Here is a 15,421-nt window from a genome sequence, read left to right as displayed (position 1 = left end):
TGAACACAGCTTGAGCTATCTGCCTCGTGTAGGTACTTAGGTACTTTGAACCTACCTGGCGACCTGCCTGAGGCTGGAACTCTTGAGCTTTATCTCCATTGCACCAGCTTACTTGCAACAGCCTTCTGCATGGTTCCCTAATGACTCACCTGACTGGACAGACAAACTGACACCTACTCACTCAGCACATGCTCATTATATTAACTGCTTTGCTGTGCTCCCCTAGCCACCACTCACTTTCTACATGGTTTAAATCCGAATCTCTCCAGCATGCTGATTACCAAACTTCCAATTCTCAGGGCTTTCCAAGTTCCCTTGAACAAGAGGTTTCTGCTCCCTAGAAGCAGACAGCAATTAYCTTCTGATCTTGTGATCTAGAAGATTTATTTCTTTCAAAATCCAGCTGTGGCTGTATCCACTGAGACAATTAACGCTTCAGCCGAATGTGTGCGTGTGTGGAGGGGGGGGGATTAGCCAACCTTAAACGCAAAGCTGTAGCTATTTTTCAACAAGACTACAAGAACAGTGTGAAGGATAAATGCCCAACAGAGGAGATCTGCCTAAATCAAAGAGGTTCATTAAGGTCCTTTCATTTTGTTTAGGCTCTTTATAAGTATTTAGTCATTATGAACTTAGTGATGCTGGCTGCCAAATTACTCGCTGAAGATTGTGCTACGGAATTTCAGCCCAGTTGGCACATAACTAGGGCACATGCAAACAGCAATGGCAATTTGTGTGATATGGAAGTCTGTCTGCCARAGAACTGCAAAAATAATTAGAGATCTGAGGGGAAAATCTGTCCCAAAGAAAAGCAAGTGGRATGTAAGCGGAATAGGCAGTATGTTTATTTGGAAGCATTTGGAAGCTTACAGACAATAACTTTAACAGAATTAGAGAGAAAATACCCTACCTAGATACAATAAAGCTGGCTGGTGATGGTAGGGAAGTATTACTTRGCTAGGCAAAATGGGAGGCTTTCTYAGGAGGGTTTGTGCCTAAGGGAGTTTGAGAGACCGTTACCTGCAGGATACCTCTATGCCAATCCAGCCAGTTACYTTCCAGTGTAATGCAGATATACCCAATGTAATCACTAACCTATGGTCATAAAATGATGTTTCTTGACCTGTACTTTGGAGGGGATTTTTCCTTAAATTTTGGTTGGKGCTTGCATGAAAGAAAACAAAGAAGCTGTGAGGTTTCTAGATAGCTACACAGAGTCTCCCAGCTCTTACTGGTGATAGATTGGCACTGCAGGTGTTGTTCTGAGAAACAACATTCCCTATAGATACCTCAATAAATAGTGCTACACAGGTTCTTAGTTYAGGGTTGTAGTTTTGACCTTTTTGTTTTTGGTGTCAAAGCCTTCTACTCTTACCCATATCAGTATTGCAAACTAATATCTGAACAAACTAAAAACTTATTACCAACTAACCACTACATTTTTCTTCCTCTTTAACCAGCAGGCCAGCCAAACACTGTTAAAGCAGTACAAGATCACGATGATACTGAATAACGCCTGAACCCTGTTTCAAATAACGCTTTGGAGGTCATTACTGCTGAGGAATTAGTACAGTTCTAAACACACACCATAAAATCTTAAAATAATACCAGCACAAACTTGCAGGTATTAAGTATCTATCCATTACCCAGGCAATACAAGAAGTTACTCAGTATTTGCAGGAAGACTGGACTTCAATTGCAGGTTGCAAGGAAGCATCTTAACCTGCTAAAAGCTCTCTGTTTTACTTACTAAGGAGTAAYGTAACGCACATTTGCTTGGAATAGGGACTTGAACTACCTTGAGAGTGCTCTGGCCATCTCTCCAAGCTGAACATAACTGGTCATCTGTACTTTTATCTCTGACTGAATACTTGTCTCAGAGCGTAAGATTGTTCTTCATGAATATCCCCATGCAGGAAGAGAGAGGACAGGCAAGCGTTTCTGCTCATGTTGACCTTCAGGCACTTCCATTTTCCTGATGTTTTTAACACCAGGATTTTCATCTTTCTGGAGGTGAGCGGGAGGAGGAGAAGGAAGAAGAGCTGGAATTCACTTTGACTTCTCTTTGCCTTCAGCTGTCATACATGWGTAGAGTGACTATCAGGAATGGAATATTTTGCATGCGCCTCCACTGAGACTTGAGCAATGATGTGACTTGAGGGGCAAAGGCACTGTCACGATGCATCACTACCCGGCAGGCATTAAAGTATCTCTATGCAGCCGCTCAGCCAGAAAAGCTACTCAGATTGCTGAAGTCCTCTCAGTGAGTTGAGCCCAAGGCAATATTTTAGCAGGAAACTGCCTCTTTAAAAATTAAAAGGAGTTATTTTCGCATCGTTTGACTTGGTGTATTTCTAAACGTGTTCAATCATAGGTCACCAGTGTTGCCAGAACAATAATGAATTTTCAACTGATTCTATTCAAATCAATTCCTTAAAAAATATAGATAGCTTAATTGCGTAATTTTTTACACGTATACACAGGATAGCCTGTGGTACACATATAAAAACATGGAATTGGAGGCAGACAGATGATATGCAACTTACACAGATTTTAACAAGCATCCCAGCAGCGACCAACAAAACATGATTGCTTACTTTAAYCAAAGACTTTTCCTGGTTGTAATGGCAAAAATTAGCATGAGGAGCTTCTRTTTATTTAGTTCTAATATATCAAATTCAATGTACCCTTCTGCAAGCCAGCTGCATAGAAGACCTAAAAGTGCAGTTACATTTAAGCCCAGGAGAAAACTGCCATCTCTTGCTTGTACTGTAGTGCTGACTGATGTTAAACCTAGCTGATTTGTTCCACTAGATGATCGCTGTGTTACACACACCCAGTGGGACCCACTGTGAGCAAGCAGACCTATGAGTGACATATCATAGGACGACTTGCCATTCCAACCCTTGCCATAGGAGAAGCTAATCGGGAGGAGGAAAGCGTTCCCAAAATCTTGTTGGCAGTGTCAAAGTTCACTTCTCATACCCACACCTCCTCCAAAATAAGTTTGCACTTTCTTCCAGTGTAAAGGAGAAAGCAGGCAAGTGGTTCTTGCCCCTCCATGTCACACCTTYCTGCATGACACCTATGGACACAATCTACTAACTGAAGCACGTTCAATCAGCACCGGTTCAGACTGACTGTACCACTCTCCACTGTTTAATGAACATGCCTTTATCTTCTTCTGTTGGAGTCTTCCCATTTCCCATGATCCCCTAAGCAGTCCTTTTTTAAAATTCTTTTTTCTCACGTATAGGCATAAGGAACAGTCTCCCCAGAACCACATACAACCACATTAACTCTCCCATATCTCAGCTAGAATCAGCTCCTCTGATGCACCCTAGAATCATGTTTGATCTGTTCCATCCTCTACAGGATGGCCCATGAGCCTCCTATAATCAGCTCTATGTTTTGTTTGAGAGGGTTGCTGATAGAAATACACATTATTGAAAGATTCAAGAAGGACATATCTATTCAGAGCAAAAAAYGTAAGATAACATCTAATGGTTGTATTCTGCTGGGTGGCTGAAAAGCGTTATGACTACTAGGAAGCCAGAGAGCTGTTAGTTGCAGTATTCTAAGATGGCACAAAACTTAACAGAAGTATACCTCGAGAAACAGAAAGGAAAGGAAAAGACCTTGCAAATGTTGTGGGKTAAAAAACAAAAAGGGCAGCATTTAAACACCTGAGACATGAGGGAATGYATGGCTCTCATTTTACTATAAATACAGATTAAAGATTTTTTTTCCCAAACTGGAAAACATTTTCAATGACAGCATCAGACTACCTTTAAGTTGCTCATCTATTTTAGTCCGATTTCTTTTAGAACCTGCTGAAATCTCTCAGAGTTCAAGACTGGCTTAAACACATATGAARAAAACCCTGTGGCACGTATTCCTTGACAGTAATCTGGTCTCCTTACCTCATAGAGCGTAATGACGCCATTTGTCTCATTTGGAGGCTTCCACTGAACATAGATCTTCTCTTCAAAAGGTCCTCCCTGGATGGACTCCAAAGGAACGGGTCCAGGAACTACACAAATAAAAAACCTGTGTTAGAAGCTACCACCAGCTCCAGCTGCCACACACATCAGAAGACACCAAGAGTCCATCCGACTGCATGTTCGGAGCTGCAYGGAAAAAAACCCTCCAAACCCCCAAGTCACTACCATTGGCCTATTCTTAACCTTCAGTTCAAATAGGAAAACCCTAATGTAGSCACTACACCATAAATAAAATCATARTTCATGACGAAATGATGTAATCATCAATATGCCCTTATTCCAGCACAGCATAGCAGCAATAGATCTTTGAGTACCTAACACGGAATCAAAGACTACAGAAAGTGAATTCWCAAGAGTTTATCTAGTCAATCAGCAGAAAGTGCTTTCCTCAGATAAACACACAAATTTTTGTTTCCCCATCCCACATAACATCACACAATAATTGCTTAATTTTATGCCAAGTTATGCATTGATCTTACTACTTCCAAACATCAATATTCCATTGCTATATTCATTTTTTTTCTGATTTTCCCTTCTATTTAAACACTAARCTGCTAAAAATTGTACCTTTCAAACACAAACTTCAACAAATGAGTCCAATTTAACATAGCCTCACACACAGCTATTTAYGCAAGGGCAAATAATAGCAATTAACATTCTGCAGATAAAGATTCATGAACAGAAGGTGATTTAAGTAGTATTATTTGCATTTCTCAAAGAAAAGTCCCAACATGCGAAGATGCCAGTCCTGCTTCCACAGGTTGTTATACTACTGAAAAACCTCAGAGTATGTCCAAACACCAAAATGCAGTAAGATGCAGAAGACAACTTAGCTAACTCTGGACAAATTAGATCTCCAGTAAGATTCATTGACCCATTTAGCAAAGCTACGCCTAGACTGGTTTGTACTGTTTTTCCAAAAGTCTGGTCAATCAGAGAACTGGTAATACAACCTAGGATGGTCTCTGCAATGGAACGGAGTGATGGTATTGCACACTATTTACTCCTAGCTTCAGTATGACCTTCTCATTGTTTAAACGTCTCTTTGGGTTTTGTCCTGAGCTAGATTTCTTCACATTCACTGTATCACGTATGTGCAGCCCGGGAACTTCCAACTACAAATCTGGCCGCTCATTAGGACAAGTTAAAGCTCTGTCAYCAAATAAACATATTTGTGTTGACTCCTTAATTCTCTCCCTGAGCATTTGGCTAAACTTCTGGAGGCCAAGGCAGAGGCCCCTTAGGTAGCACGTGGTAGCTAGGCCAAGCCATTCCATTAGCACCCTGAAATTACAGAAATGCCTACAGTAGCTACAGGAATGATGGCTGAAGTTASAGCGAATCTTGCTTTAATCCCTTCCCTGTCCTCAAAACCCTTCTGGAACAACCCAGAGATATCTCCAATAGAGCTTCGCTCCCTCCAGGAACTACTCAACAACTCTGTGGATTTAACAAACCTACCACTCTCTCTCTCCACCACAGAACACTGCTCCCACCCGCTTAGCAGAACAGTACATCCACAAGGAAGCGGGATGTGTCTTTCTAACAAAAAGATTCCTGTGGAGGTCTGTTAAAATCTAGAGAAAAAACAGTTTCAATGAGTAATTCCAGCTCTTTTTCTGCCTTTATTTGCCAGTGCTTTCCATGCCTGTCATCTTAGCTCATGTCCTCCACCTGGAACCATTAGTGAYAGGCTCTATATGTAACACCTTGAGGTGTTACACAAGGTGGCACTTGAGATGGGAATGATGCTCTTCTTCAACGGCCAAGTGTTCTCCCCTGATTTCTAAGACTGCAGCACTGGCTGTTTGCATTTTGCTCACAAGCCGACTTGTGCATTTACCAACTTCCTCTGAGAAATAGCGAACAGATCGGGTTTGAGAACAGAATTATCTCGCATTCTGGTTGCAACGCCAATGGATAGTTGCATTCAGTAGGGAATTTAATGTGTCCTTTTCACCCGCACAACAATAAAACTCCACCTACCTAAACAGCCAGATTGCACCTTGGCATAAAGATGCTGTTGGCCTGCACCCCTTTATCAATATGAAAGGTTCATTTCCTCAGTAGAGTAACAATGTAAGATTTATATTTCATTACGGCTACAAGGCCAGCTAAAAATCCGCCTACTCAAGCTAAATTTTAATGCTGCAAAAGATAACTAAACACACTCCCAAGCCGGTCTGATGAAAAACCCTGCTCGTTTTTCTGAAAGATTTGCCATCTTCTCACGTCCWCTTTATGATATACTGGAACGCTAGAGCCACTTTCAGCTGAGCAAAACTTYGGGCAGCACCTCCTAACTGCTCCGGCAGCAAAAGAGCGCTTCTTTTTAACATGCTGCAGGCTAGGAGAGTCCTTGGTCTGAGCTAGCAAAGATGGGAAAATAATACTTTAGMGCTTTTCATCAGTACTTCCTGAAAACTGCCTTTTTGTATCATGAACAGAAGAGTTAGCACCCAATGCATTAGCACCAAACGCTATGTCCAGAAGCCTGGCATTAAAAAGAGATACACGCTGAAAAGCAAGATGTTACACAGCTTTTTGGGGTAGTAAAATGAAGCAAAAAAAATAAAATAAAATCACCAAATGCCAGAATTATATTTGTCTGTATGAGAAAGGACACTGCCCTAAGGACCCTTGGGAGTTTAGATCATGACTYCTACAGAATTAAACCCACTGCTATCCTGTAACTACGCTGCCCAGCATCTCTCCTTCTGCCACGCTTCAGGGAGCCCTGCCCTTGTGAGAGCACTGCTGCAAAATGGAAATTATTTACACCTACAAATTTTACTYGCATAACCCACATCCCGTCCAGTGAAGCCATTTAAAAATCCGGTGGGAGGAGAGGTCACGCTGTTATTTGCGGCTCGAAGCGTGCCAGTCTTCCCGCAAAAAACAAGCAAGCCAACACCACTTACCATCCTCCTCAGTCTGCACAACCAACTCCTCGCTTTCCATTTTGCCCTCGGGGTTAGAGAGGGCTAACCTCAGCCTGATGGTCATGAAGGGCCGAAGGCCTCGCAAGGTGTAGTGGGAAGAGGTTTGAATGAGCTCCTCAGCTTCAAATTTTTGCTGGTTAAACACATACTGGTACTGGACCGTGAGATTGTAGCTGTGGCAGCGGGTCACCGCATAACCAAAGGGCTCCCACTGCAAGGTCAGCTGCCGGGAGCGGATGTCGACTACCTCCACATTCTGCGGTCCGTGGACTGGATCTGCGAAACAAGCAGATGAAAAAAAAAACTTTACAAGAAGTCAGCTGTCCATTAACATGCCTCCTTCCATACGACCTGAGTGTCTGAGTACCTCACAGTCCCAAAGGTCCCATCGATGGAAAGGAACCCAGTGCTGCTATTCACCTTTTAGAGAGAGGAACAAGGACACAAGGAAATTCATGTCACGTGCACAAACGTTATCCTGAATTTTCACTGAAAGACCCCAACCGCAGGGCCCTGAACAGAGGCCACGCTCCTGGTTCCTGCACGAGGTCCAAGAATCCAATGGTGGAAGCTGGATTCCCATCCTGAAGGTAGTGTGAAAGTCCCATTTTCTTRTTTAACATCAACAATAATAATTTTGATGGCCTACTTGAAGCGCCTAATACCTTGCTGAGCCCAGCCCTAAGTGATGCAATTATATAGGAAATCACTGACAGAGTTTTGTAACTCCTAGAGCCTTCTGCCAACCTTAAAATCATTCTTTCTGCTCAGAGGTCAAAGAAGATGGATCACATCACTCCTTGAGCAAGTTTTATTAGTCATCTCAGTCACGTGCCAATAAAGCTTTTACGTCACATCACATCAATGTCTTGGCCTCACAAAGTTTTATCGCTCTTTCTTCATTCTACATGATCTGACTGCGGTAAAGTTTGAATATTCATGTGTAGGAATCATTTTCACCTGCTGTTCCTTAGTTTATTTTTAACAGCCTAACTCAAATGCTCTCACTACAGACTCTGTCTTTTACATAAAACATAAATGTACACCCTGCCAGACACGCTGATATAAAGAACGGGGGAGCAAAACCAGTAAGTCTTTGAGATATGTCACAGTCACATTGTAGTAATACCACGTATGCCAGAGTTTATATGACATTTCTTCAACTTGTGTAGCTTGCTTTTTGTTCAATATATTATACCTATGCAATATGATTAGAAAACATGTAATTTCACAGAGATTTTCTTGATTTAAAGCACAATTTGAAGTACTTCACTGTTTTCCTATATTTTCTCACATTTTCAAGAAAGAACAGAACATTTTAATGGAAACAAAAGGAAAAAAGAAAAAAAGAAAAAGAAAGAAAGAACTCAAAGAGTCCCAAATACTAGCTATAYATTTTTGAAAGATAATTAATGCAGAAAAAAGCCTTCTAGTAATTCTTGAAAGAATAATAGTGACTTTAACTAATGCATCAGCAGAAAACACAATATAATAACCAGTATATTCCATATTACTTCTAAAAAACTCTTTTAACAGTGGACAGTGGGAAAATAGCTATGAGATGAACACCACTCCAAATATTTGTATTGCTACACACACTGGTGAACACACTTTCAAACGGGATATCAAAGCTTGTGACTCATCTAGGATTCCACGTAAGCCATGYCACCCAGCAAACACCTCTTCAACGAGATTCTTTAGGGCTGTGTGTATCAAAACCCCATAGATTACAGAATACATGGATATATATATTGCTTAGCATAAGTGATAATCATCCACTTCCTGTAAAACCATCCGAAGAACAGTTCTGCAGATGACTCGTGGGTAACTAAGGTGAACAAAAGAACAGTTCTGYGAAAACTTTCGGCCTCTGAAACCGCAAAGGTAAGCACAAGCCTCCTTCCAGGACACATCAGAGAGAGAGAATACAAAAAAAAAAAAAGAAGAAGAAAAGAGAAGAAGAAAAGCAGAAAAAAAGAGATGCAGAAGGAGGCTTGTCCTTCAGGACACTCCCTGCTACGCCAAGTAATCAGCTACAGACCCCAATGGGAAAGTGGTTGAGAGACAGCATAAACATCCATGCTAAGGCAACTCTGYAGCTGAAGATGGCAATTAATCCCCATGTTAACATTATGGTGGTTYTTTTTTTAAATTACCGTTATTTTCCTTAAGTCGGTGATGTGATGGAAGAATAGGTAATTAGAGGGTGTTTGGTTTATTGATGTCAGATGTGCTGAGTCCATTGGTGGGCAGGAAACGATTCTGATTGAGCATCAACCTCATCAAGACGTCTGTTCAAAACCCAGACAGAAAAGTCTAGGCAAGATTACTCGCACTTTTTAGTTTTCTGTCTCATCTGTTGCCTTTTCCTTTCTTACCCACAAGAAGTCTCAGAAGCTGGCTTGTGTCATATCTCTAAAACAGTTTCTAATTATAGCTCAAAATTGTACTGTAAATGCTCCAAGATACCACCTGAAGCCTTTCTTTGGTTTTTTAACCGTTGAGTCTTCTGATTTGAATAGCCTGCCTATTAACTGCAGATGGGTTTGAGTCACAAAGTGAGACCCTGCTAGGCTACAAGTCTGTATCACTGAACACACAACATTCTCCAAGAACTATCTGTTCTCGGGCTGGTAGTCTTAAAAATTGAGATTTTTCAGTCCTGAAAAAAAGTGACTGTGATGCTGTAGCTCACAGTGAAAGCAGCAATGGGAAGCAGGTTTCATAGCCTGAAGAGTCTCCAGGAGTAGGTGCAGACAGGGGGAAGAACTTGATTTGCCATCAAATGGCCTTCTAGTTTCTTGAGCAAAAGGGGAATAAATAAATACATAAATAAAAACTATTTAAACTTCAGCATCAGAAAAGAAGAAACCAGACTGGAACTAAATCAACAAATTGAAGCAGGATCTGGGGTTTTACAGTCTCTCTTGCTCCCTTCTCACAGCTGCAATCTCCTTTTGCTGAAAACTGAGACCATATAATTTTGAACGCATTTTCCACTCTGATTTCCTCTGCAGTATGAGCCATTTTTGCTTGTTGTCAAAGATGAGATTTTGTACTGTTGTTTTCAAAGGAGAGTGGTCCTACCATCTTGTCCATTTAACTCCCTTTGCATWTTAGCTTTCTAAATATATACACTTCTGTTTCAATCTTAGTCTCAGAAGGTGTTAATACCTACCCCCAGGACTCTACTGTATCACACTGCTTATTTTTCATGATGTGATAATGACTTATTTCCCCCAAACAAACAAGAAAAATAAAAATGTTCATAATTGAACTACAACCATCTACTAACAGTGAATACTTGCAAACTGGACAAACTGCTCCATTTCCATACTCTTGGAATTATAGCTTCCAAATGAAGCAATGAGAATCCTGCAAATTATTACACTTCACTGGGTAAGAAAACCTGCTAATGTACACCTCAACTTCAGCTGTACAAAAAAAATCGTGCCAAAGCAAGCCAGAAACAGACTGACTCAATTTTAATGCTTAGGGATCATGTATTTTAAGACACCCATGCAGCCTGCGTAAACCRAAATTTCCAAGTGTTCTGGGACCTTGGGTTAAAAAAGAAAAAAAAAAAAGGAAATTCTTAACAGGCAGCAGCAATGAAACAGCCACCACTGACCTACTGCAATTAGTCTTGAACACATGCAAACAAAATCACAGTCTCTGGGATTTCACTGTGCAAACTCAGTATTTTTATTTCAGTCTGGCTGAACTCTTAGATACATTTTTAAAGTTGCTATCGTAATCAAGGATTGAATAATACTGGATCTCCCATCAGCACTTCAATATCCATCATTGCTTTGGCAGGCTGCTGCAAATCCTTAGCAAGGCAAGAACGTGTCTGAAGTAGCTGTGATGGACAGGTGGCCAGAGTGGAAACCCACAGGGCTTCAGCTATGATCTCCGTCCYTAGGTCCATGTAAGCAGACACCTTTGACTCAGTGACCTGCAATAATGTTCAGGGGTTGTATCTCCAGCTATCACCATTCTACTCAAAGTCCACTTTGCGGCTGGTTTTGTTCTTTCCTTTTTGAGTGTTACAGATCTCATTTGGTTCACTGCAGTCTTCTGGCTCAAGGTGAGACACAGAAAGGCAAAGATTGATTTAAACGGTTAGCAACAGTTGTCTCTGCTTTATACCTCTCCATCCTGGGAAGAACAGAGGGGAAAGCAAGTAATGACAAAGCACTGGGGTTTGAATACGAAGCTRAAGTTGAGCAGAGAAGTTAAACACAGACAATCATCCGTTGCCCTTCAGGTTAACTACCTGCTGCAGGAGCCTAATTGCAAGAAATTGGTACTGTCAGTGAAGACAGGGCACTGAGCAGAAGACGTCCGTATTGCTCGGAGGCCCCGTTGCCCACGTCTCCTGACCCGATGGAGAACACGAGGCAGAGTTTATTAACGGTGCAARTGTCCAGTGATTAAATCCTGTCTCTCAGCAGTAGGTTACAGAGATGGAGAATGCTCAAAGGGAAGAAAAATGAGCATGATGGGTGCAGCAGCTTTCCACAAGTCCTAAGCTGATGCTTTCTGATAAAGAATGAAAATGTGTGCAAGTCTGATTCCTGCCTTCCCCTCAACACACACCCACAAACACACCCACACCCACACCAGAGCTTATAGGCCAAAGCTGGCCAACTAGTATCTGGGCACCCAGCAAGGTCCACGGCCCTTTTCCCTAGGCATACTGTAACAAATAATAGCACACGCTTAGCAAGAAATATCTTCTCATTTTCTCCAGCTGGAAAAGAAAGTGGACATGTTTTTCCATTATTTTTCAGGCTATTACAGCTGTGCAGCCCATTTCACGACAGGTCTCTATTAAAGCTCCAGAAATGAATCTTCCTGCTAGCAGAAGCTGATGCTGCAGATCTCGGGCACATGCACGGAGTGCTCTTGCACACCTCTGTGTCCTCCTTTGAGTAACTCTTTTCTACCTGAAAGAGTATCAGAGTCTCCAGAGGTAAATATTGATGCAGTCCGCTCCTCAGAAGSAGCCTCATCTCTTCATGAATCTTTCCCAGATGGTAACTTCAACCTTTTCAGACACACACTAAGAATAATGCCACTCTGTACGTTACTGCTGCCTGAGCAAATTAGAATATATCCGTCCCGCTCACTCTTAATGGTAAAGCCAATACAGAGAGTTGCTAAAAATTCTCTTGTTACAGAGACATTTTCAGTGTGGCAGAGAGAGTTCTGCAATCAGTAACTACTAAAGAAATGGAAAATTAACTACTTAAAAATTAGTCCCTTTATTTTTCATCTTGTCACGAAGACTGAGCGGCGCAGTTTAATGCTAGTGCTTGCAYTTCCTGGAATTTACTTGCAAAGCGGACAAAATCCGCAGTTCAGAGTAATTAATTTCTAGTAGGGTGTCTAATGATACGTGCAGTTTCACCTTCTTGATATATGTTCCTGCTGGAGAAGTCCTACAGAATACAAGTGTTAGGACACCAACAGGCTTCCAGGGCCATGTAAGAGTTCAAGGAGCGTCGGGCTGTTTGCTTTATCATTCTGAAGGCAGATAGGGACGGAGCAGTCCGAACATAAATTTGAAAACTCTTGAACCATTTTGAARGCAAGGAGATGCCTGCCCACATTGCCAGGTGACAGTAAGACCAAAGAATGTGCTCTCCTAGCTACCAGCTGGGTACAAACTCTCTGCAGAGCCCAGAAATGTTTAAATTCATTTCCTTTTACAAAATACTGATTTGGCAGCATCACAGAACGGCACTTGCCAGACTTGACAACTTCACAGAATATTCCACTCCCACAATAAACCGAGACCGTGGCTGATTTTCATGTGGCAACACCGAAGTCCTTACTGAAGGTGAATCAGCAGTGAGAGCCTGCTTCCTCTGTAGATTCCTACATGTTTTACAAAGACTCTGCTCACGTGCCACAGATGGAAAACCAAAAGGCAAAATAATCTGCCCAACTATGATTTGACTCCAGGGATCAAATGGAGCTGAAGCCTCCTCCATGTCACCTTCCCTCTCTGCTTCCTCCTCTTCTCTTCAAAATTGTTTAGGATGAACCAAACCTAAGGAAGAAAACTTACTATCGTAAAATCCGCAGCAAGGCAAACAAGGCCAAAGCATCGCAGTGGTCCGCCTTAACTACAACTCAGGGCAAGACAGCTCTTCAAAGAAACACCGCCACGCAGGCTTTTCYTAGGAACTCCCTCCTCACCGGTGTGGACGTTGCAGAGCGACAGCCGGCCCAGGAGTGCAGCCCATCTTCTACTGAGAGGGTTTCTTGGTTGAGCACTACAACTCCCACAGATGCCGTCCATCCTGTTGCAAAGCCTTCCTAGCATGAACGTGGCATAAATGCCTTTTGTAGACAGGACTGACAAAAAGYGATTAAACAGAGTGCACCAGTCTTCCAATACTGGAAAAGTCTCTTGGCGTTGCCCCTTCCTGCATAAAGAACATTTCCCTAACATGYGCATCTAAATTATGATTTTTTAACCAGTTTGGGCATCACTAGGCGAAAGGCAGAGGGCAGAGAGAGCTGCAGGCAGGTAATTATATAGAGAAGCATGTGCTGAGAAAAGACTTGTGCTGAGAAAAGCAGAAGAGAAGGGAAAAACGGGCCTAACACAATAAAAATCACTGCAGAACAAATAGCCAGTTTGTTGAGATACCTACAATCAACTGAAGCCCAGGTCGTACACAAAGAAACCAGTGTCATTACAGCTGATGAACTAAAATAGGCCATTTTGTGGCATTCTCTGAGAAATGAAGAGCCAGCCGCTGGCACACAGCTGAATCTATTACAAAAGAAAGATGAAGCACGTTAGGTAATGGAGTAGAGGTGCTTAGATAAGCCAAGGACTGAGCTCTCCAAATGCTTCATGTAAACCTCCCACTTCAGCTCTCACAGCGTATTTTCTCTAGTTTTTGATTGATCTACTTTGTTTCCACTGCAAATATAACTTGATTCTGCACTGGAAAAAAAAAAAAAAAAAAAAAAAAAGGAAAAACACCTGATGCATTACAAAACCACTGAACGTGCTCTGCTCTCTTACTCAAACCTTGTTAAACAACGCAACTCAAATTGCCTTCAGCTGGGTCCACATCTATCCAACATTTAGGAACCTCAGCAAATATTTCCATTCATTATAACGCTGCCACGTTACAAAATTCCCCACGACATGCCCATTCGTTCCCAGTTCCCAGGCTGGCACGTGCCACCATTGCACCAAAAGCCGAGCCTGGGGGAGCGAAGGGGACGCAACCCAGCAGCGCGGACTGCCGGACCCCGGCCGCCAAATCTGCATGGGTAAACAACTACAAGGTAATGAAGCACTGCTTTGGCAAAAAGGTTTGCTTACCAGCATCTGTTTAAATCTTTTTTTTCACCCATCATATTATTAAATGKTAAAACGAAATCTTTCTTCCTCTTACACCTAAAACTATTGGTTYCATAACAAACTTAAAAATAATAATTTAAGACAACAATAAAGGGTAATTACTGGTTTTATTAAAAACATCTATCATGAATTCGTATAACGGCAGTATTCCAGGGCTGAGAATAAAACGTACTTCACTGAGCTTTTGGATGATTAAATACAAAAGCATAATTAAATATGCTAACGAGAAAGTGGGACTATAAAGCAGGTAGATGTCTTGGGTTTTGGCAAACAAAAAGCAATTTTTTAAAACAAATTTGTTAATTTTATTATGTATAAATAAACTATTTAACTATTTATTTCATTATTATGCATGTGCATTTATTTTTATTACCCTTTCCTGTGCATGTTAACTGCTGTTTTCTTCAAGTGGAATAAGTGGAAATGATTAGAATTATATATAAACTAGTTTCTGTCAAAAAAAAGAATGATTTCCATAAAAATAAATAAGGTAATCAAAACAGTAGCTATGCAAATGTTTAACTGAAGCTGCCTCTACACAATCATGGGTCTGTTGAATTATTCTGAGCAACACTAGAGAGAAAAGCACTGCTCTTTTGAGATAGGCTTTCTCTCATTTATAACTCCAGTGTCTCTTTATGTCTGTGCAATCTGCAAACAAAACAACAACAACAACAAAACTTTAGGTTATTTCGGAAATCCGTCTTGCAAAAAAACAAATTACAAAACGTGAAAGATGGTTTCCAGTCTACCAGTASATCTATTAGAAGGAGCTGTTCAGCTGATGAAACACTGGCTTTCTGGCTACCGAACACTGGCTACCAAAATGCTTTAATTGCCCCAAGGCACCTGAGACTTGCCCATTTTTCTCAGGATTCAGAAGTAGCAGCAGTTCCCTTTTGCACCAAGCACCACTGGTCCTATGTGAGAAATCTGAATGCACTGAGGACTAGCTGTTTCCCTGTATTTGGTAACATCAAAGGGGATTTTCTCTTTACGTCATGCCATATTGGCTAAAGGGAGATGAGACAAGGAAAAAGAGGAAAAAGAAAAGAGGAAAAAGAAAAGAGGAAAAAGAA

At 41.5% G+C, this 15,421-nt stretch overlaps 1 protein-coding gene across 1 annotated transcript in view; it reads right to left on the bottom strand.

Moving 5' to 3' along the window:
- Positions 1-15,421, bottom strand: part of PTPRT (protein tyrosine phosphatase receptor type T) — a 458,251-nt gene that overhangs the window by 141,937 nt on the left and 300,893 nt on the right. The window contains exons 8-9 of the mRNA XM_085313918.1: positions 6,926-7,222; positions 3,924-4,033 (exon numbers count right to left, since the gene is read on the bottom strand). Of these exons, the coding sequence (XP_085170044.1) occupies positions 3,924-4,033; positions 6,926-7,222 (407 nt within the window). The remainder of the gene's footprint in view (positions 1-3,923; positions 4,034-6,925; positions 7,223-15,421) is intronic.

This window comes from Rhea americana, unplaced genomic scaffold, assembly GCF_003343005.1.
Source record: "Rhea americana isolate MKP2758 unplaced genomic scaffold, rheAme1 scaffold_4, whole genome shotgun sequence".
Taxonomy (NCBI): domain Eukaryota; kingdom Metazoa; phylum Chordata; class Aves; order Rheiformes; family Rheidae; genus Rhea; species Rhea americana.
The sequence above is the reverse complement of the archived record's forward strand: the minus strand, read 5'-3'. Positions and strand labels throughout refer to the sequence as shown.